Here is a 24957-nt window from a genome sequence, read left to right as displayed (position 1 = left end):
AACAAGATGTAGAGAATGGAATGTTCGAAATGACAAAATCTTGTGCATATAGACATGAAACGAGGTCTAAAAGAGGTGGGCAGAAACAGTGATGCACACATCTCCATCAGTGTCAATGACGTTGACGTAGATACGTCCCAGTATAATTCCAACCACACATATCAGTCAACATCACCATTGAAGAACGTGCTTGTAACTCAAAGTTGATAAGAGCAGTTGTTGGATTGGCACTTCGTATAAAGACGGGTACATACAGACAGTTCGATAAGTAATCACATTGACGGATGAAGGCTTAAGAAGAGATATATACTTTAGATCCATATAATCGGGGAGATAAAAGGGTAATATGTAAAGCAATGCTGAAAGGTACCAAAGCATCAACAAGACGCATCTACAGCTAAACAGACAAAGGGACAGATGAGATACATGTTTGCAACATACACACAAATATGTCAATATAGGTAGAAAAATGAACACGTGAATTTGAAAAGAGGCTCCTCAACGACAAGACAAGAAGACGGCAAGAAACAGACGAACGAGAACATGTACCTCGAAAATGTTTTAAACATTTCCTCATGCTTTGCGAATTCAAGAAAGATTGAGACGCTTCCCTGAGATGATCGAGAATAAAACGCAGGATCTGTCGATACAAATACTTGGAATAGAGAAGCAAATTTGTTTTGAAATCAAACTGGTGTCCAATCTCATTGTAAACTCTTGGGGTGACACATTTTCGAGTTTCTCGAGGAAAACGACATGAAACCGTGACGTCAATGTACGCTTGTCAGATTTTGAAATGAGTCGTTGACCCATTGATCAGAGAAGAATTACAAGAATTCCTTGAGATTCCGAATATTTGTTTCAGGGTCGCATTCTGCCCTGGGGAAAAGTGATGCTTTATTTGCTATCGATACAGAATGATCTATTAAACGGAAAAAGATTGAAAAAAAAAGAATATGATGTACGATTTCCCGGTTGACCTGTTAAGGTGGTAGGCGCCTCATGAGTGAAAGACTTTAACGTTTGCTCAAACTTTAAATTTCCTCAATGAAACTTTCAACCATACTCTCACCAAATCAAGAATAAAAATCAGGAGTCACAGTGCAAAGTTTGGTACAGCTAAACAAATTACCTGACATTAACCGGGCTTTGAAATTCAAAATGGCTGCCATCCCCGTGTTAACTCGATGGGGAAAACTAATTTTTTTTTTCGATTTCCGAAAGACTAAGACGATGATTTTTCCTTAATCCAAGAGCTTTAAAATGATCCTCTACAAGAGGTAGATCAGAAAAGAGTTGTTAAAATTTGAGAGTCTGAATATCTGTCCGCGAGGCTCGTTCTATCTTTAGGTAAAACACTCGTAAGCTTTTCGTGGTACATGCACATGTAGCGCATACTCGATATAATGGGAACTTGCAACTTGAAGATACTGTATCAATTATTTAAATCGTTCCAGGCATGAAGAAATGCATATTAAATGGCAAAATAACTACGGTCCTGATGATGCTGATCTGAGAATGCATTGACACTGACTACAAAAAGACACATACTCGTTGAACTCCCAACATATCAATAACCGATACATTTCAACAGACCACCTCAAGAAAGCTATTCTAAAGCACGCACCTTGCGTTACGATGGTGAAGCATGGCTAGACTTGGTGTCTGTCGCTTTAAAGGCTCCGTGCGATCATTTGGATTATGTCACTTAAGAAGATGAAAAAAAGAATAAAAATGTTGACAGTAATGATATTTGAAAATGATGTTGGATAGAAACACTTAATCCGCCTAACTGTCCATATCTGCTCCATATTGCCTTTCAGCAGTATTCGAAAATCCCAATGTCGCTTTTAACAAAGTGAGCAGTATTCACCTGTCACATCTCTTGGGATTTTTTTTCGCTATCAGCTGCATCAAAGCGTGCATTTAAACTGACTCGAATCATCATGGACAGCACGTTGTACAACATCTTCCGCCACGCTAAATGTGAATGCCGCGCCAGTCGACCCCTAGAACGATCGAGCTCTTTGAAACGATTTCAGGAGTTTAAAAAGAAGGTATTGCAGAATATCCTATTCGATTGAGGTGCATAAAGTTTTGAGGATACTCTAGGAAAGAGTAAAGGTCAGGTTTTTTTCATCGTCAGTCTTCATTCTGACAATACTCAACTGTCAGTGTGATAGAAAGCTTGATGAATTAGAGTCTAGATCTATTCCAAAGTATATCTTTTAACCGGAATGATTCGTCACAGATCCGGCAGTGGTGACCTTTCCTCGAAAAACTCGTTAACCTCCCTTCAGCAGTTGACTCTGAGCAATGCGTATACTTTATACCCATCGTGTTCGTGGTCTTTGTCTAAACATCAGGGATTCCTTTCGGAGGGAAAAGTACAGCCCTTCGCATATAGCTTTATATTTTACATTGTTCACATATTATTCCTGATTGTGTTTTGACTGACTTATACTATACAATGCAATAACAGAATTTTTTTCAGATACCTGGGATGTGAAGATATTCCTATGTAATGCCTTTCATGACGACAACAACAGTAACAAAACGTATAACACCCACTACAACAACAACGACAACAACAACAACAACAACAAAAACAACAACAACAACAACAACAACAACAACAACAACAACGTTTATCATTGCAACCGTCATTTCTACTACAACAGCCATCACAATTATTGTTATTTTAGGAATAATAATATTAGTAGAAGAAATCAGTCCATGAATGAAGTCAATTCGAATTCTGTACATTTCCGAATACAGTGGGTAAGCATTGCCGGTACTGAAAATGGCACGTTGAAATTTCACAAAGTTGAAATTTCACAAAGTTGAACCCACTTATGCTATATCGAATGTCAGTCAAATTCTGTTTGGTCGTAGAGATTTCAGACTCTAGATTTTCAATGATTTTCGGCCGAGGTAAGGAGGTCGAAATGATTAGTAGCAATGTAAAGGATGAATAGTGACATTGAATCTAACCCTATTTAGGCTACGAGCAAAGTCGTGGAACGAGCAGTAAATTTTTAGCGATCTCGGATAATTCACTACAACAAGATGAGCGAACTAACAATTCCACACATGTAGAGAATGAGGAGCTATCGGGAAATGCTGTCTGAGCGATAACAAAAAGTGAATCAGTAGTGTCGAGCCAACTGCAAGTAAAGAGTTGAATTTACTGCAACAAATATTTTCAATGAAAACAAATTCAAACACCGCGAGTATACGGCTAAAATCAAGATATAAATGGCACTCCACTAATAAATAGAGTCCTGCAGTTTAACAACCCACCTTTGACATGACTGTTACCGCTTTGGTTTTTTTTCTCGCCAAATGAAAGATGGAAACTCGAGTGTGAACGAATGTTAGTGCAGACATTAAAATGCAAGTAGACGTCTTCAGCCTGTCTTCGTGACAGTACAAATTAGATAATATTGAGCATCTAAAGTTAAAACACAGTAAAATATTAAGATTAAAAAATTATATTGATTATATTCAAGAATTGTATTGAAGCTGCTCACCTAAACATGAATGTTTTTACCCGAATCTATCTATCCGAGTCTATCCATCCATCTATCTGCCTGCTTATCTGTTTATCTGTCTGCCTGCTTATCTATCTATCTATCTATCTATCTATCTATCTATCTATCTATCTATCTATCTATCTATCTATCTGTTGTCTAGTCCGTGACATCATTCTCCTAATTCTCTCTCGATTCAACCTTTTCTCTGAGGAGTCAAGCATGAATGACCCCCGCACGGTATAACTGTACTCCCGTGATAGCTTGCAAAAAGCTGATCAAGGAGAAAAAATTACCGTCTCCACTAAACACGTTGAGAGCTGACACCCCCCCCCCCCCGGCAAGCAACTTTCTGTGCCATAGTTCACCTTACGAGCTGACTTGATTGTTTGCTTTATGACTCAAAAGTTATGCACCTCCGGCCCCTGCAGTTTGAAGCGTCCAACTTCACATAGCTAAAATCACAGTTCCCATCAGGTATTAACTGATGTTATCGGAAATAAATTCAATTTTGTGTTTTTGGAGCTCAGCAAATAGTTCCCTTTTCTGACTGACCTTCCGCACCCATTAGTGTGTTCGATCTAAGGTTGGGGAATTGGACAGTAAATGCCGAGTCAAGGTTATCATCACATGCCAAATGTAAGAGACACGCTACAAAACAACGTGCAAATGTTGTCATTTCCTTAAGAATTCGACTTATAAACAAATGAAAGCAGTGAGAAGCACGTACTTGGGAATTTACTTCGAAATATTTGCCTCTTTGTTTAATTTCAGTTCTACCGCTTTCACCGATGACTCATTTTCTATTCTGGCACAGAGTATCATAGACAGAGTGGCAACACCTATTGTTTAAGGCGTGAAGCGGTTACATAAGCAATCCGTGTTTGCCTCGCCTCACGAAGCTCTTGGCTCTCTTTTCCGAAGAGTGCCGACCATGCACCCTTCGGTAATTTTCGGATTTTCACCAATAGTTAAGCGAAAGTATGTTCGACAAAGTTTGTGTTGTTGTTGTCGTGTGGTGCTGATCGGAATTGATGTGATGGCAAAAACGGGAGTGTTTTGAGCTTCAGGAAAGTGGGTTTTACCGTTTTAAAAATTCCTCTCATATTTTTATGAATATATAATGAGTGTGTTTGAACCAAATTTGAAAGTCTTTTATCGATACTGTCTGGTTTTACTCAATGGTTTACGGTCAGTCATACCGTCTTTTACACGTGCGTCAAGAAAGGACATGTTTATGAAACTGCTGGCGTGTTATGTTTTGATTGGCGTGAAGCAGTGTTTCTGGCCTGAGAGCTCACAAAGTAATTATGGTTGCTACGCGACTGGCAGTACGATGCCATCTCGTCGTATGTTTCGCATAATCTCGTGTAATTATCAACCACAAACAAAGCCTCCAAAAAGTTTAACACCTTTGAAGCTCATTTTAATATGAAAAGCCAATAGTCTACCGAGACGACCATGGAACAAAAGGCATGCAAGTGTTGCCACTCTGTCTATGATACTCTGTGATTCTGGTAATAATAACGCTGCGGCCCCTATTTTCAGCTTCAAAGATGTTAAAAATCCACGTTCATCGGGATTGTTGTTTATCACCAATTCATCACAAGTATTTAGTCGTTACGAGGACTATAATCATGCTAACGCCTTTGCCGCTACCTGTTTGTATGATTACATACTATACAAGTCCGCACAGTAAATATAGAAATTGTGCGTCACTTGAATCATCATCTATACAGGGCCACAAGCTGACGAAAGTGAAAAATATGTAATCATAATAAAACATTGAGATAAAAATATAACATTTGGAACAAGAGTGAAACTTCGGCCCTCCTACACACAGGGGATCTGACCTCGGATGACCCAGTTTTAGAGATGAAAATGCAGTAACCATGGTAGCGAATATCCCAACCTCCGTTTTTTCAAATATTAGTAATAGTATAGCAACGTTTTTACGGTATTATATATCTGTGCCGTATTACTCCATTATGCGACTTCAATACTTTTAGTACCGAACATTTGACGAGCAGTGTAATAAGGCAGTTAAGATTAAATTTATGGTTATTTTGATATATTACTGTGCTACGACGACACTTTACGACCATATGGTGAATACTTTACGAACATTTCGATCAAAACCCTTACCTGAGTGAACCCACAAACGATTCAATTTTCACTCAGTTGGGTGTAGCTCTGTGTGCTATGTCGAATGCGGAAAGGTGTCAATCTCGTAATTATATATATGTTTAACATACGGGATATTAAAAAGAGTTGGTGAAGTACGGAGGCTGGTTAAGGTTCGTCACTTGATCATCAGGGATAGTCTCCCTAATGTTATCCAACATTGCTGTGATGTCCACTCATGTTGAAAATGATCGCCCTTGGTGTCTTCATTCGACATTTTCCACAGACCCTTGGAAACTACTTTGCCATGAACTACTTTGCTATGAGTGAACAGGGGCGTAAATGAGTACGTAGAATATTCGGACGCCGTGAATAACTTGGAGACAATATCTTGGATATGAGGCAGTCAGAGTAAATATGCGCCTCCAAAATGAAAGAATTAAACTTTGAAAACTTGAAAATTTAATTTTTTCCGAGAGTGATTGGAAGTTTTTTAGGAATGTTTATTAAATTTTCAAGTTTTCACAAAATTAAATAGTTAAAATTCTCTCTATGCAAGACCTTCAAAATGAGCTAAACAAGTGGTAGATAAGAATATTATTTTAAAACTTGAGAGTCTAAGTATCAGGCAGCGTATATTTGAACTAGATAGTGCATTTGAAATTGTGACCGGATACAATTTTAAGTTAACTCGACCTAGTTTCAAGTCTCATAAACCGAATCACATACAATATGTTTTCTGCAATATGCGTCATTCGTACAGTTCCACTACGAATCGAATTAAGAATTGAAATTTAATTTATACATCTTGAAAAACATTTTATATTGTCGACGATCGAGGAATCTGAAGCGTTGGCGACTGTGTCCTGCAGGGGATCTACCAGTCACAGGTTGCCTTGTGTATATAGGACACCCACGAAAGTAGCCTACAGTGTAAACTACTCAGATTAACAAAGATCTTGAAGAAAATTTTAACAGTGCCTTGTGTAGGCCGCTTGAATCTTATGCATTTTCTGCTTGCTGTCAGGAATAACGTTGATGGGTGGTCGAAAGAACCAAGCGAAGCAGACTCGGCGACTTTCCAGAGAATATTTCCAGTTTGTAATCTCACTCAAGCGTGCACAGTCTGGCAGAGACGTCACAGCGTTATCTTCCTATATCAGTGTAATTAACTTTGAATTTAAATCATACACCAGAGACAAGTTCATTTCGTGATTGGTGGCTATACCGCCGATGCCGCCATCATTTCCAACCGAAGCTTTGCAACATACCGGTCAATGGATTTTCCGCTTTGCCCTAAAGGCGTTTTTTTTTCTCCCGTTGGAATTTCATTGATATTTCTTGAGCATCCAAGATCGAGTCAGTTTGAGTGTAGGGTAAGAAAATCGCCATACGATTGAGATAAATCGGTTTTTTGTTGATGGCACCGTATGCGGTGGATTAGCCCAGGAAGTAATGCAGATCTCGCTGTGTCTGCAGGCATACACTTCGTTGAATAATTTGTCTACATGTAAAACTGACTAAACCTCGTTTACACATCAAATCTACATATACATCGATATCACAGCATTATTCTCTGAACCAAGTACGGCAAAAAACATAAGTAAGGAATTCCGTTACATTAATGTACCGCTGTTCTCCATCACAGCAATAAAAATATCTCTGAGCATGGAATCCAACGGTTTTTGTAGTGACTACTGAGCAATGCTAAAAATGACATAATACGTGAAAGGCTAGACAAAAGCCTAGATTCCTCTAGCGTTAATCCCATCCAGGCGTTATCCTAAATTGACGTACAACACGCGTTCAGTTTGTAGTTAGTCACAGTGCATTGTTTACCGTAAACAGATAGATGCATGTTGTCCTCCTGTTTGTGCGTCACAGCCGTGTGGGGTTAATGCCATGAGCTGCGTTCACGCACTTTGTTTTGTTTCGTTTGTCGGTCTTCGCTCACAAGGATACGTGCGTCAACTGCGCTCTGTCCACGAAAGATCAACGCCAAATACCTTCACGGGCTATAACAGTGACGTAGACTATTTTCAGACCATGCGACAATAGAAAGTGGTCAGCGAACTGTCAAGTTGACAATGCTGCCGATGCCGTCTTTATTCGCTTCTTTCATCACAGTCTTGCATAATTTATAACCATTACCTCTCCGATGGGAACTCATTTTGGGCCAACGGGTATATTTTGCTTGTCCACGTACACTCACGACTTTCGTAGAAAATTTTGACGGCCTATATGCGCCAATTTGCACCATTATTGCGTTCCTATAAAAAACCAAAAACGGAAGGTCATGAAAATGTGCACTAAAGTTTAGGAACTGAAACTTTTCTAACTTGCACAATGCACTTAATTCTTGTTCATAACAATGATGCTGACGACGGGTCCATACGGCTACTGCCGGGTGCCACTCTCGTATGACTGTTACAGTTCCTCGTGTGAAACAATTTGACAGTATTATTTAAACCGTTAAACCCACACTGAAGCTCACAACAGCTGTTACCGCGAATTCATCACGCACATATTTCAACATAGTTTGGTAAAATATAGTAGTCTCTGTTAACTGGCAAAGCCTTGAGAGCGAATATCTTCCGCACACTTTATCAGTTTTGCAGTGATCTGTCGGCGATATTTTGACTTTCCCGCCATGCATTAACATAACACCTGCAATTTCTTAGCTGAGCCACAGTGCGGATGGACTGGTGCTGTGCTTTGCGGCACTTTCTGTCCACTATTCCAAGATACTTACGCAAACAGATGATATTTGTTATGGGACGAAGGTGACCTTTTTCACGTTGGGTGATGTTTTTGTATGCGATTAACAGGGCAAGCTTTCAGGTGAACTCAGGCGATATGGAATCTCACCTTTGCAAACATGTACAAAATGCGTGTCCTCCACGGTATAAATGGCCATTCACCAGCCTTTTAACAATTTTCCAAGTTTCTAATCCTTATTCCTTTATTTTTGACAAAAGACTTGTTTTAATCTTGTTCTTCAAATTATGTACACAGAACAAGAAGTAAAACTAGCATACAACAATTTTGCATTTTTAGATCCCCTCGTCTTTGTGTGATCTTTTAAACTTGCATTATTTTCCCGTATAAAGCGAAATTGCGCAAAACAGGGCCAGTGTTTCCCATCAGCGTGCCATTTACGGTGATCCAAAAGATCACGCGGCAGCCTCCATTTCATACGGCAGGTAGGACAGGGAAAGAGAAACGGGCGTTTGGATGTGCGCACGCGCAGCAAATGTATTCACTGGCAGCACACGTTATGAGAAGTGTCACACACAAATGTTGAATCATTCTACGTTAGACTGTGCACAGTGTGAACACCACACACGGGTTTTCCATCAGATATACTGTTACTGGATTCACGTTGATCTCCGTCAAGTCGTGGAAACCCGTCACGGATGACTCCAGCTCCAACCATCAAGGCGATTTTTCCGTTGAGACAGGCACCAGTCTCGCAATGACAGCCGAATATTTGTGAGTAGCTCTATGCAACCAGTTAGCCTTTTTGAGTGTACTTTCGGCTGTGACCAAACCCACTTTTTCAACAGTCTCTTCACCTAACATCTAAACATGCAACTGAGGACAATCAAGGCTGCCTGTTCTTTGAACTTTCGAGCCGACAGCGGCAGTCGAGCTTGGATTTTGAAGATTCGCGTCGTGTGCTCTTCTATGGGATAAACCTGTGCATGAGGCTTGTCAGCTAGCCAAAAAAGGATCCCGTATTTCTTTAGGAGCTGTTCTTACAAAAGAAAAGATAGCCGAACCGACCTAACGTGCTGAATCTCCCTTTTTCCATCATTATTTGTGGAGAAGTTGCGAAAGTTTTCCTTAAAAGCGGACAGACACTTTTCAGATCGAGTATAAGGGTCGGATTCAACGCCCTTCGAGCCCGGCCCATATCAACCCATCGGGCGGGTTTCGTTTCCTGGTGTCAACGGTCCAACGCATCGTAGCAGTTGTGTTTGCCTGTGTGAGATCCGCCCATGACTCGCCCACAATTTGTCTGTTTTTTTACATGCGTTCGACGCTCGGAGAAAGGTAAGAAAAGATGAGCGTTACCGAAGATGTGGCCCCAGAAATCGCCTGCAACGTTTCGCTGCAGGGCGGGCATGCAAACTATACGAACGGCTCCTGCGGACAGGACGAGTTCTGGACCGTGAGCGCGGGCGATCTGGTGCTGGGAATTCTGTTCACGGTAATTACGTTGACAGCGATTATCGGCAACGTGTTTGTCATTGTTGCCGTATTTAAGTATCGGAGGCTGCGCACCATGACCAACCTCTTTATACTCAACCTAGCGTTCGCCGATGAACTTGTCGGTTCCCTGATCATGACGACCACCCTAACCTACCACTTTGCCGGGAAATGGTACTTCGGCACCGTGTACTGCCATTTCTGGTTGGCAATCGACATTGTTGCCTGCACCTCATCCATAAACCATTTGTGTTGCATCGCGATCGATCGCTACGTTGCCATCAATTATCCTTTCACCTATGATGCGAAAATGTCTGCAAAGAAACTAGCTTGCATTTCAACAATTGTGTGGATAATTTCGGGACTCATCGGCTTCATACCGATATTTTTCGGATGGTACAAACGACCTGGATTCGAGCAACCTCCTATGGATTGTCTGGTGAATTTCAATACAGCATTTTCAATATCGTCGTCTTTAATTTCCTTTTATATTCCACTTATTATCATGTGCTTTGTATATTGGCGGATTTACAAGACAGCCAGCTACCACCACAAACAGATTTACAAGACCACTGTGGGATCAAGTCCCATGTGCAATGAAAAGCTGACAACGGGAAACTCTTCAACGCGTTCGCCGCTCAACCGCCGCAAGCAGAAACAGGCCAGTACCATAAAGGAGCACGGCAAGGCGGCAAAAACACTCGGGGTGATCATGGGCTGTTTCATCGCATGCTGGCTTCCATTCTTCGTCATGAACATCGTCTCGCCGCTGTGTGGCGACTGCATACCGGAGCTGATCTCTGTGATTTTTACCTGGCTTGGCTATGCAAACTCGGCCGTTAATCCGTTTCTCTACGGATGCCTGAACAAGGAGTTCAAAAACGCCTTCAAGGACCTTCTACACGTTGGCAAGATATGCGGTCAGCAACTGCGATCGCAGCCCAGAAAAATGCGCATTGAAACTACGCTGGACTTCACAACCTGCAACAGCTCGCAAAACAATGCAACCGTTTCGAAGCTATAGTAATTAATCCCAGTGTGAAAGGCAGTTTATAAAGCATTCTCATGTTGATATATAGCTGAAGACAGTGAGCATCGAGGGACTGTGACAGACTACAAACCAACCCAACCATTACGCAATGCTTCTTTTGTCGTCGAATCGTTGGACTTCCACGTTGCATTACGAAGCCACGGTGTTGAATACATCTTTATTTGTGGATAAGCCATGTTGACCGAACGTGCTTGTGCCGGCAAGATCTTTACTGTCAAATCCTATTCTTCGCCTTGCAGCGAGAAACCCTGTGTAGGACTTCTATCGACCTTTATCTTGCAGAGACAAGCCAGATTACGTAAACACTAACAGCGCAAAGATAATCGAATACACGTGTAATTTATAAATATCAATGTCCTGCTGAGTTGACCGATACAAAGTGCGGCCCCAAGATACGCAACTGTCCAGAGTATCTATAACACCCATGAAATATTTTTTTTCCTGTGTCGGTAAATTCAATCAGAGAGGCACATGTGAAATCCGATTCTCAGAGGCAGCGAATGGTTTTTATCATCTTCTTATCGAAGAGAGAATACCTGTTTTCCCTGTCCATGATGCCTGATTGCCTACACTTTTAACCGCGAGGGGGTCATTGTCCTAACGAGGGCTTGGAATCGTGGGCTCATCAAAACACAAGCGCACGCGCGCCAAGCTGACGTAAAGTGGTTATCTATTGGTGCAGGACTCTTTGCTCGAGCTTGTTTGCTTCTGTGCGAATTTTAAACATGGCTTCCCCTTATAGTAGCCCTTCGCACACACTTATTCATCCATACACGCATCTCTACTCGAATATTTTTGATGTGATTGATATAATTATTTACTCGGTCGATGTACTACACTATTTACACGGTCGCTCGCGTAAAGCAGCCAAATATGACGTCACAAATGTACATTTACGAATGAGATTTCAGTAGATGTTATGAACGAGTGTTGAATCCCATGTTAGCATCAATCGAGATACGTTCAGAACCCACCTACCTCGCTGACCATGCTTTACTCACCTCTGAGTAATTTGGCAATTGCAGGTAAACAAATCCCTTTTTTTATTGCAGTCTGACAATTTACTTCAGGCAGGTGAACTTCTGAAAGAAATGGGCTTAACAATCAATGTCAGACATTAAAATCCACAAACGCAGTGAACGCAAAGCTTATTTCCATGTAGTTTGGATTTTATGTACACCGGACACTCGTTTCAACATCTTAATGTGACCGACACGGCTTCATCCAGGGCCCGCCGTCGCGCGTACACAAATCCAGTCGCAGACGCGTGCCGCTTGAACGAGATCGAAACAGTCCATCCAAAATAATCCAGGCACTACCTTTTTATGTTCCGTGTAATTTTATCAGGTTACAGGCGTGCTCTGAGCACAGCTGTGCCCGATATCATGAGTACAGCCCTCGGGATGAAGTGGCCGTAAATGACGTACATCACCCCTTCAGTTCCTGGATTTTCAGAAAAATTTTTATCCAATTTATGTTACAATTTCTTTCGGTTATTTCATAAATACAAGTAATAAATGTATTTTTCGAGTACTAAGATGATTTTGAACATATAACCGTAAACTAGAGTTAGTATAGAAATTAATGACGTTTTCCTTCTATTGCCAATCATGAAGATTTAATAATTGCGTTTATGTAACAAATGTCTTTATTATATATATATATATATATATATATATATATAATATATATATATATTATATAATATATATGTATATATAATCAATATATATATATATATATATATATATATATATATATATATATATATATATATATATATATATATATATATATAATCAAACAGTTTGTTATGTGTGGCGTTGATAATCGTCAGAACATCTCCCATCTTGTTAATACCTAACCTCGATATGCTGTATTGATTTTCCATTTCTGTATTCTCAAAAAGTCTGCGAGAATCCGTCATTGTTTTGCCGTCTGATCGTTGGCGAAGGAGGGAGTACATCGGATGCGCAGGGATTTTTTTGCCTTGCACATGTGTCACTGTGTAGTGATGACCCAGTGTTTCCAAAGTAGGTCTCGATAAAATTATTAATGAGAGCTGGACTCGGATTCAGCCATTGCCCCGGCGATGGAGGCAAAAAAACTTAATAACAGAACACGAATCGCAACAATTCGTGTAATTAGATTCGCCGACACCAGCATGCACCCCGTGAAACTCGCTGTTCCATCGAGCACGGTCGTTTAGCAACAATTGCAACTTTTTTTAGTTGAAATAACAGGCTCATAAGTACATGTCACCCGATCGAACGGCGTGTTAGTTGAAAACACTGCCATAAGGGGAAAAATCATATGCGCGCGGACTGTGTTTCTTGACTTATCAACAGATTGAATCACTAGGATAAATAATCGAGCTGTCTTTGAGTGTCACAGAGAGAAAAAGCCGTAGAGAAGATATTTCTTCCTATCACAACTTACCTTATCGGGACACTGTATTTGAAACAGAGCATGCCTGTGGATAATAACTGTTTCGTGGAGACAACATTTATCGCTAAACATTTTTTTAAAAGTTGAATACCACCTAAAGAAATATTGGAGTTCGTTTTTAGAGAAGAGCCAACTTAGGCAGGTCGTCAGACTTCAATTTTGCCATCTCACTCTTTCATTTTCGTAGCTATGTTATTATAAATGAAGCAAGGATTCATATAGACTGGAACTCCCCAACCTTTGTGTTTCTTGACTCCCATAATCTTTACTTTATTTTCTGATCTTCAGAGGACATAAACACGATCATATTCTCATAATTATGATAAAATTTATTAAAAGTCTTTCATTGCTGTTTATAATTGCATATTCAACTTGAAGGAGAAGGCCTTGTCAAATACGATGCAAATCAATCCGTTGTCTAGGTTACACCTTTAGAAAATCTGAAAAGTAGTCTTAGCAGATGGAATATTGTAATTTTAAGATTTTTCATTTTTTTTCTAATCTTGAAAACCAAACGTCTGTAGCAATCACTGAATTCAGATTTTCCAGTAGTTTCTAAGCCCGGCTTCAATTTCCTTGTCTCCGGTTGAAGTATTTTTATTTCCCCTTTTTCATTGTAGTGCCTACATGTACATGTAAATATATTTATTCAGATTGTTTTGTATGCAAATGTTTATAACGGCCATCAGCCGATTCGATATATGAGTTCAGTAGTAATTATGTATTACACTCAGCAGTGCGCCAGAGAGTGAAAGAAGTTTATTTTTGAAATAAAATTTAATAAATGATAAAGTTGACAAGCTCGGCTTCGTTTATGACTCTCCAGTGAAACTGTCTACGCATGATGTTAAGTCTACAGTGGCATTTTTACCAAATTTAAATTGTTCTACTCGCGCATGTGAAGGCGTTCTTGGCCCTTTATATTCAATCGAGTGCGTACGAGGACAATGATCCTTCAGACGGGTACGCGATAGATTGGTTATATCAGACTCAATAATGCCTTCGTATCGCCTGAGAGCACGGCTTGATCGCTTGAATACAGTACAAATTTGTGTTTTTATCGCTCGATCAAAGGAAAATCTCTCGACCCGTATCGCCAGCAAGATCAGGCCTGACTGAATGCGTCATTACTTAAATATGCCTTCTGGTCGCTCGCTTCCAGGGAAAGTACTCGTGCTTCTACACGTCTCGATTTCAAAGTCTCTCAACTTTTCTTATCTTTTTCTTAACTGCTAAGAAATACTACAAGCGAATCTTTACATTCTAGTATAGTTGCAATGACGTAGATGCTACACTGGAAAGTATCTGAAAAATAGTTTTAAGTGTAAAGTGTAAAATCTAGATAGTATATCTCTAGGGTGCACTGTAAGTGATAATCTTTTCTCATTGTGCTGTTAAACTTCATATGACATGTATATCAGACCATAGACCCTCGAGTTTCTCGAGGGTCTATGATCAGACCAAAACAGTCAATGAAATGTATATAGGTTATAGTTACGTTTCCTATGAGCAATCTCTGATTTGACTCCGCCTGCGCATGCTTGGCCAGAAAAAAATCTAAAATTAGAATTTAACGCTGTCGCAGACAGACAACGCCCTTTCACGGCAGATAATCAAGATGACAAGCCGAACTCTGAGGTCAAACTCGCAATTTTTTCGACTCGAGCAGTTGACATCAATGCAAATGTCATCTTCACGTCACTTACAGGCACGCTAACCTGGAAATTCATCTTTGCACTTCTAGAAAGGGTTCGGTGGTTTGGCGTTCAAGGTGTAAAAAATAGATGCTCAGCGGACGTATTGCTACCTCCGCGCAAATGTTTGTATAACATCCGAGACTCGCTTGATGCTGGCAAACTATCTTCTGGATAATTTTTTAAAAGCGTGATTTTTAAGAACGGTTATGGTGTTTGACTTTTCATAAACCAAGTTCACAATAACTCTGCAACATGAATTAATCATGTTCCCATGTGCCTCGAACGCTGTTCAGAAAACCTCTCTGAGAGCCTGAAGTGCTTGTACAACAAAGCGACGCGAATCGCGGCCAATCAAACATGGCAGGCAAGACAGCTCGTATAGTGAAAATAAGTATCAGTTAATAATACCCATAGCAAGCATTGTGTGACTATGGACAGTAAAATGTTTCTATCTTCTGATACACATGTTGCCTAGTCATCGCAGCTGCTCTGTTTCCAATGGTTGTTTATCCAGAAGAACCATGTATTATATTTCACAAATTGCTCAATGATATCGTCTTTTTAACAGTTTGAATGATGGCTCGCCACCATGTGCGTTCAATATGCTCTTTTCCATTTGCTCTGGAAGGGTGAGGAAAAGATACGGAACGGCGTTGGATAAGTGATGTCATGTCTATCATTGAGACGGGGAAAAAGCCAGCCTTGGGTGTCTGTTGTCTGTGATTTGTTCGCTTTGGTCGAAATGGTCCACATTCTTGAAAGAGACTTCCAAAAGCGGATCTTTTTAATCCGCTTTGATAAAGGGCCAATAAATCTGACGATTCTGACGAGGGCAGACAAAATCAAACATTATGTTCCAATCACTGTATCCGAAATCCGCACTGACGACACTCCGCCAGGGCAAAACATTGCACAAACTCGTCTGTAAAAATCGCTGGAGGTAAACAGAAAAATAATGTCACATTCGATTCCTTTCAATGCTGATGGAAGCTGTTGTCTGCTAATTGATGTTCAATGAAATAAACTCAATCAGTAGTTAATGTCGAGTTGCATTGTTCGATTGATTAATTTTAATTATAAGTGCCTGGACCTCGGAGGCGTCGCGGGAGGCTTTGGATTGGTCAGTACTGCACTGGAAATTGCATCGGTAACTTGGTATCAAACTGTCTTGAAATGTCCTGATGTGTGAGAGAGAGAAAAAAAAAGAATTTTCAAGTTCTGTACGTTAATATCACACTATGTGGCAAACCTTACAATGGGTTACATACAAATGACAGCCAAATTAGAAGATTCTCAGACATCAGTCGTACGGTTTTCAATGAGGTCGATAGCCGGGTACCTGTGATGTGCGCTCTGTCAAACCCCATTTTTGCCCGCAGAAATGATATGTTTTAACGAGATCCGTGATTCTCTACACAGCACAGAATCCAGGCAGTGCGTGTTGTATTTTTCAGCGAACGGTTTGAAGACTTTCGTCGAGTAATACCGGGAAGAAATTGCCTTTGATGTTACTTTAGCTCGATAAAATGTGTAAAACTTGGTAGGTATCTATATCAGCGGTACTTAAATACTACTAGGGGACCCATTTGCAAGAGGGGAGTCCACGATACATTATGTTGATTTGAACAGCATCGGCATGGGTTGCGCTACTATAGCGTTTATAACGAGTGAAATCACCGCTTGCTTAGATTCTTTTTTATTTCTTCGCGCCGAGATGACAGGTATTGGGTGTGGACTATGCTAATCTTTGCATGGCTCTGTCATTGAATGTTTAAATGCGGTCAATCCATGTGAAAATCACCCTACTTCGTTTCGGTAACCTGTTAAAGCTTTGAAAATTTCAAAATTTTAGTCGGGACAATCTTCGAACAAGACGCAGAAAACGAAATTTTTTTGCTTTAAAAGTTGTAACGATGTTAAAGGTATGAGGAGAGACCAATGCTGAAATAGGTGAGCTGGTCAGAATGGAAGAATGACTTACAATGGACTTGAAGTCTCAGAAAATGACTGTAAAGGACTGAGAAAAGTCATTTATAGGGAGGGGTGTGTATATATCGTGTTATTGTTCTGGAGTATTGTGTTCACTTGTCCGTTTACTGAAATCAATATGATGGATTTATTAGTATTTATGTAATCATGGGGACAAGAAGTGAAGAAAACTCTTTTTTATCCCTTCCACATATTCCACTCCCATGAATATGCCTTGTTATTAATAATAGCCAGAATACGATAACAAACATAACTCCACATAAGTGAAAACTATTCTTTGAGCTCAAATCGATCCATATGTTTCGAGAGTGTCTGGGGTTTTCTCGTACTGCAGTCATCACGTGGCTCTTCGCCAGGGAACCCTTTCGATAGCGTGAGCACGTAGCATCGACTACATTGCCTTGCAAGAATTGATAACTACTTCAGAGTGAGAAGTACACATGCCGCAGAGAACGCCGCACGTTGCTTTTCCCCTTTTTTCACACGGTCCCCTCACGCGAATGTGGCTAGCGATAATTGGCAATCAGCTTACAGTAGATAATTGGGGAAATATCGAACATGCAAATTGCATGGAAGGTAAAATCGGGGGTATTACCGTAGCTAAAACAATGAATGCCGCGAAAACAACGACAAAACATTTGCTAGGGATAAAAGGCCAATGTTGTTCGCTTCAGTGAAAAGCCGTTAATGACTTTGGTGCCGCGGCATGTGTTGCCGTCATTGTTTCAGATGAGTGATATTTAAATAATTAATAGAAAATTGCGAACAAAACGTCGTTTTCTTCACTGAGTAAGCTTTCTCTGCATAATTTATCTTGACTTTCAAGTTTTGCAACTTGTTCATTTCGTTACGGAGATAGGTGAAGTTTCCGCGCTTGTTGAGTGACCACTTTGCCGCACATTCCGAATCGAGAGGTCCTTGACTATAGTATTTGAAGGAGAGGCGGCAATGATATCGAGTTGAATCGTCCGGCAGTTGCTTCACAGATGTAGGAAAAATCAAAAGTGCTCATGATGTTTGCGAATAAAAAAATCAGCGTCGAAGCTTTAACTTCATCGAAAACAGAAACCTGAAAAAAGCGGAATGCAATACACGTTTACTAACGAAGTAGTTGTTGGCGTCCGAATGGATTTACGCAGTGTCACATGACAACAATGGTGTCTTCTTTGCTGTCTCCCCTAACGTGTCGTTGGTGTAGAGTTCTCATTGTGCATTCGAAGTAAACTCTCACTTCTCGAAGTTTAAAAAATGATATTTACATTTATCGCGGGAAGGTAATGCGTTGCTTAAGTTGGACGTCGCGGGAAACACAGCGTCTTTAAATGTAAAGACGGGTCGTCGTTTCTCTCATTAAGGCAGGGTCGCCTGGATGGGGAGTCCATCAGCGAGAACATTTACTCTCGAGTTGAATATCCTATTTCCAGGAACTCAAGGAACTTGCGGCGAGAGCTGAACTAAATTAGGCAGCTCATAGTTTACATTTAACATAAGCTGATAATTGCGAGAGTTCATCTCGCCACCGAACGGAAACGTTGAGCAATAATCGCTACACTGGGACGACATTTCTCCGTTCTCGCTGAGGATGTTCCTCGCGTTATTTATCCTGCGGTAAAAATTGGCAAGGCGACATGGTTGCCACGAGATACTTCAACCCATTGTTTCCATGACTGAGATATTTCAAGCCATCAACGCCGTTTAGTCGGGCATTGCCATCTTCTCGTGCCTCGCCATCTAATATCACATTACTGATCCAATTTTGAAAACATCATTCAAGGTGTATTTTGATGATATGATAAATGTGGAAACCTCAGGCTGGCAAGACTGTGAGGAGGTACAAATATTGATTTTAGGTCGGCTATTTGCAGGAAATGAGTGTAATTTCACGTTTTTTACGTGTCACTACTCTCGACACAATTAAACAAAATCCCAATTTTAAAACACGCACAAATAAATGAAAATGAAAGGTAGTGAAAAACAACCAAATAGACCTGCAAAATGAATTTCCTTTGTACTCAATTCTTGTCGACCATCAATTGTGTCAGGCAAACGGGATGATTTTTAGTTTCGTGTTCATGTAACTTCTAATTTTTCCCACGTACTTCAATTGTTTTCTGACAAAAAAACTTGGATGTTTTGCAAGGAGTAAGACCTAGCTGAGTCGGGAGTTATTACAGCAGGGGTATTAATCGGACATATGACGTCATGGACTCGATGGATCGTGAAGAAAAGTTTTGACTAGCCTGAGAAATCGTTCTCCCTCTAGGGCACAATTTGAAAAACAAATGCATGCGACTGTAACTCTTCGAGGTACAAGGCGAGTAATAGGCGACCGAGTGCCGTAAAAGGGTATAACAACGTCAATCAGACGACACAAACAGCGATGAAAATGGAAACAAGAGAAAGATCTCAGTCGAATTATTTCAGTGAATTGTCGTAAATTAACATCCCCTGGGGCAATTGAGCGTAAGCAACTAAATTACTAGAACGGTGGGGACACAAAGTAGACAGCATTTGCATTTTTATCATTATTAGACAATAATTTATGTATTGCCTGACTATTGCCCTATTTCGACGGCTCCAATCACTGACTTATTAGGGCTACAAGGCAATTTTGTGGTCGATTAAAGCAGTATTGCCGGATGGAAAGGTAACGCTCCGGTCTTTTCTGCTATTACCAGAGAATATGGACACTTTATTCAGCGCGTTCGACCAGATTCTATCACCGTTGCTTCGTATAATGCAATGATCACGGCTTTCAATAAAAGCAGACAGACTGAGGCATTTATTATGAGTCAATCAGCTCGTACCTGGACGCATAACATGACTTATTAACAGGGAAAGGAGAGACAGGTTGTGACATGCACCGTAGAAAAAGTCTTGAGCGATAGCAGCTGTCAAGCTTATTGTTTTGTTTTGGGTTTTTTTTTGCATTGCTATTCCTGATATTGTCTTTCTTTTGTATGACTTTTGTAATTGCCTTTTCGTCTGTATTTTGCAAGCCACCAAGCAGTGTTCTGGTCTTTCAGTCAGTTACTAAGTCCCTTATTAGTCAGTCAGTGAGCCATTCATTCATTTATTAATTAATTTGTTCGTTCACTCAGTCCTTCCTACCTTCCTTCCTACCTTTCGTCATTCGTTCATTCATTCATTCATTCATTCATTCATTCATTCATTCATTCATTCATTCATTCATTCATTCATTCATTCAATTTAGCTCGTTACTACTAGTATTGAGTCAGTTACTCATTCTAACGGCCAACCCATTAGCTCGTCTCACCCCTCCCCGTCTGTCAATCAGAGGAAAACCAAAAAGTTAACTTTATTAATTTTGCATTTTGCCTTCTAATGGAAGTTCCCCGTTTTTCCGAAAGACTCAATATGTAATTACCTTTCGTAACTCAAGGTCCTAGCGATTATGAAATCTGTTAAAATACTACCGCATCGACAATACCTTTCATAATTGTCAACACTTAAATTTTAAAGAGATCAATTTGAATCCCCTACTGCTGATACATCAACTGTTGTGCTTGTGATAATATTTGTATTCAACGTCAGCTATACTTTGGTGTTACTTTTTGAATGCGAGTGAAGCTTTCATCGGAAAAGAAAAGGAAAAGGGATTTTGTTGGTCACTTAAATTTTCAAAGCAACTAATGAGGTTTTCCTGGTGATCGATACAGTTCCTAGATGGATTGCACCATGTGTCAATCGATGGCACTTGCAAAGTCTGTGCCAGATAATTAACCTTCATATGCAGGTGTTTTCTGTGTTGGCATGATGACATTCTAACACCAAGAAGACATTTGAACGTCTTAGATAGTTCTCTTCCTTCAAGATAAGCGGAGTCAATGATTTAACACGAGTTGCATGACAAAAATTCAAAAGTGTTGTTGGGTCGTATTTTAAATTGGTGTTGACGATGTATAGCAACGAAATCCGTGAGTGTATCACAGTCCAGTATGCCAGTTAGCTATTTCTGTTCAGGTTGAGAATAAATTAATAGTTCAGGTAATTAAGTTTTTCTAGCATTGACGGCTTAATTTTGTTGCCTTGTCACGTAACAGACATGTGCTAACTCGTCGCATCATCTGTGGTTGATATCTTCGTTATTTTCTCAACGGGAGTCTGTCTACACTATTGTATCGTCCCCAGTAATTGCCTTGTGTGCGGCATTTTTTTCTGCTTAGATTCACCTTCCGGGTGTCGTTTACCATCGGTCGCATTTTTTCAGGCTTACAAAAGGCTTGTCTGTTCTTTAACAGGCAAACTATGAAGAAGTACGGCATACGATTTCGGTCGTGCGTGACCGCTAGTTGTCTAATTACTGGTATGTGCAGAAAGAAGGACAGTTGAAGTGACTCTTGGTCTGGCGTCAAGGTGTGAAAAGCCGGATGCGTGTTTTTTTGCAGGTGCTCGTACCGCTGAAGTAGCTGACTGGTGTTTGATAACGTCTATTTATCTTTGCATAGTTATAAATATTTAGAAAACCTTGACGTTGTAGAAACCTGCGGTGAAATAGCTAAAACATAGGGGCACACACGTACACGCCTTCCCCTCCTCAAGGAGCGAGGCGTGACGAGAAGACGCAGGTAAACAAACAATCAAGCCCACTTCTCTTAAATCGATTAATCGATCAATCAATCTTGACACGCTGGCACAATCACTTAATTGGGCAAGAAGCTTTACACCACTCGGAGAAGCCCATCACGACCATTGACATCATTGCAGCCGAAAACTGAGAGAAGTAACAATATAATGAAAAATGAATTATTCCAACTGTTTTACGACTGTCAAGTCAATGAAAAAACACAAATTAAGACATTCTTCTTGCATACCGTATAGTTGCATCGTAAAAGAGACGAAAAATGCATATACTCTAATATGGACCAATTACATGGCTACCGGAAAAGTGTATACTGGATCATTAAAGCTTTGCTGTAGTTGGTTTTCTCGGTAACCGCTGAATCCCCACGGTATGGGCATTGTGCGGCAAATGCTGTCAGATCTAGACTTGCTCCAAGTCTGTGGGCATATTAATTTATCAACAAAGAATAAATTGAAGGACTAAACTTCAACAGACTGTCGCACTATGTGGTAGGCTGTTTTGTATATCGTGGGGTGAATGCCTTGGCTTGGCCAGCCAGTAACTCAGCTGCCGAGAAAAGCCGGGCGACTGGGGGCCAGTCTATCAGATACCACAATACTGACAATATACATCCCAGTATGACTGTACACACTAGTAGCTCCGTCATACGCATCATTGTTGGGCTTTTTTAAGAGATCCTATTCTGCGGGACACTTTAGCAAATTACCAGAGTCATTGTTTTTGTAAGCCAAATTTTGCATTTTGCTCGCGGTAAGATGTCGAACTTTATCACATGTGATCACAAAATATTGGTGTAATGGTCACTTTGGAATCACAACAAGGACCAAATGTCAACACACATGACTTCAATGTTGTCGTATCGTTTTTACATAGAACAGTTGTTTCGTCAAGGAATGACTATTTGACCCCAGCGTACACTATCCATCTTAAACATAATCTACAGTTAAACCCTCGGTGAAATATTTGATAAATAAATATGATATCAAGAGTGTTGTGTTATTCAACAAATTGTATAGCAAACATTGCAACCGATCGATCGACGACAATTTTAACATCCCTAATCCCGTCACCGGTGTGAAGAAAGGAAGTTTATATTTAGCAAATATGGGAACGAATTCCAATCCGAGATGACAAAGATCAATCAATAATATTACACAGTCCACGAACTCGCGAGGGTTGCATCCGTTATCTAATAGGTCCCGTGCTGACAAGCCGATGACACGTATGTACAGCTCCACGTGATATGCGCGACTATTATCTGTGTCGTTGCCAGGCAACGAGACGCGCGCGGTTTCGGAAATCTGGTGCTGGTACTATCAACTCCAGGGGGTATTGGTCGATAAGAACTCAGAAACCAGGAGTTCGAAGTCAAGAAAAATTAAATAAGGACGTGAAAGACAGCCAGTGAGTTGTCTCGTTTTCTTTATCGGTGCCTGTAAAAAAATTCAAATGCTGTGAAGAGTGAGTGCGTGTGTAGAATTTGAATTGTCTGCCTTGAAATGTCTTTCTTATTTGTATTTAGTACAGACTTCAAATTTTCAAGTTTTCACATTTTCTTTTGAATATGCTATTTGTTACATCACTGAGTAGCAACTGTGGAAGGTTAAAAGAACATTTATGTGTTATCAGCAGAAGTGAATGTATTAAGAAAGTTATACTGTAGTGATCACTTAAAATGTGTCACTTTACAGACACCATCTTTCTTCGTCTAATAATTATTTCAACCTGGTATTGCTACTCTACCAGAATGCCATGGTCATGATACTTGATGCAGCGTGCTCGAACGGCGTCAATTACGTAGGTGAAACTGCAATTTTGTAAGAATAATGAACTCCCAGAAGTTCGCGAACACGATGGTTTTAGGGTATATTTAAGAGCTCTGTTCGCTCACTGAATAGGCTGCGTTCAGCTCACAATACCCGAATCAATATGTCGCAGGCTAGACAACATATGGCCGACGAAATTGGAAAATATCGCTGTATCTCGCCTTTCAATGACGATAATCCGGTGTGTGGGTGCGTAAATCCGTAATGTTTGTTTAAGCGCACAAAGAGCGGCGTGACCTTTCCCCGTGCAGAGATCGATATAAACAAACAGAACCACGGTGTTACGGTGAGACCGTCTGTGGAAGGACCGACTAATGCAATTCGATAATTATGTGGACAGAGATGATGTGAGACAGAATACTTGCCTGTACTACTGATGCTATTCGCTGTAACGTCTATTGCAAGGTATTTTGCATTCTTTGTACAAAACACAGTTTCTTGTTCTCCTGCCAAAATTACGCAAAAAACTAGTTTTCGGTATCAACACAGGCTATGTGCTATGTTTAAATGTTTTCATATTATAGTCGACAAGTAGATTACAGTCCGAGCTAGACTCGTTTGTAAACAATACCATTGTCGTATATTATGCGTTCTGTTTGCACGGATTTTAAACGTTGCGTGGAGGAGACGACGAATATTTAGTTTTCGACCAAAAATAATGAAAGTATAAAGAAAGGTTACTTCTAGTGTCCCAGTAGATAATCAAGGAATCTGTTTGTGTGTTGTTTGCAACCCCTTCCCTTCACATTTGTCCTATTTTGCGAACAAAACAACCAGAACAAAATGCATTGAACATAACGTTAATATCGTCTAGAATAGCCCTCATTTTACATATTAAATTCCAAAAAAAATGTTGATGTCAAGTTGTATTTGGTATGCATTTTGCTAAACACGTCTGTTAAGGGTCCATCGTTTCTGCCTTATTAACAGATATACATGTATATCTGTTGATCAGTCAACCATCCGTCACACAATTACGGTGTCTTGCAATCGCTAACGACCAATTTACCGAGCTAAAACCGTAAAAATCAACCGACCAAGTATACCTCATGCATCCCCATCGCCGATCCTTATCTACTGCTCTACTTACTATATTTCAACCAATTGCAGACACTCTGTCGACTTCTATCCCTAAACCCTTATTCGTTGACACCAAGACCAATACCAATCACGGTAATTTGTGTCTTCCAAAGTTCCAAACTACTGCACGTAAAATGTTTTTATTTTTCCGTATTCTTAGTATTCGGAATGCAATTCCTCCTTCGATCAGAAAAAGATCAACCTTGTCGTCTTTTTGTGTGATTATCTTGTGATGAAATGCACAAATAATTGTCCAGATTTAGATAAATTTCTTCCTTTTAATTTAATTGGTAATTAAGATGTCATATTTATTCATGTTGTGCTGACTCGATTTATGCATCTTTCTGTTTCAATCTATGTATGTACTTATCGAGTTCATAGAGGGCTATAA

General features: G+C 40.2%; 2 protein-coding genes across 2 annotated transcripts in view; one reads left to right on the top strand and one right to left on the bottom strand.

Annotated features, from left to right (window-relative positions):
* LOC139120482 (insulin-like growth factor-binding protein 7) overlaps window positions 1–24957 on the bottom strand; it is a 200108-nt gene that overhangs the window by 107234 nt on the left and 67917 nt on the right. The window lies entirely within an intron of this gene.
* On the top strand, window positions 8901–12505 carry LOC139120475 (beta-2 adrenergic receptor-like). Its single transcript, XM_070684928.1, has one exon. The coding sequence runs from the start codon at window positions 9724–9726 to the stop codon at window positions 10891–10893; it is 1170 nt and encodes a 389-aa protein (XP_070541029.1). The 5' UTR covers window positions 8901–9723; the 3' UTR covers window positions 10894–12505.

Source organism: Ptychodera flava, chromosome 20 (genome assembly GCF_041260155.1).
Source record: "Ptychodera flava strain L36383 chromosome 20, AS_Pfla_20210202, whole genome shotgun sequence".
Lineage (NCBI taxonomy): Eukaryota > Metazoa > Hemichordata > Enteropneusta > Ptychoderidae > Ptychodera > Ptychodera flava.
The sequence above is the reverse complement of the archived record's forward strand: the minus strand, read 5'-3'. Positions and strand labels throughout refer to the sequence as shown.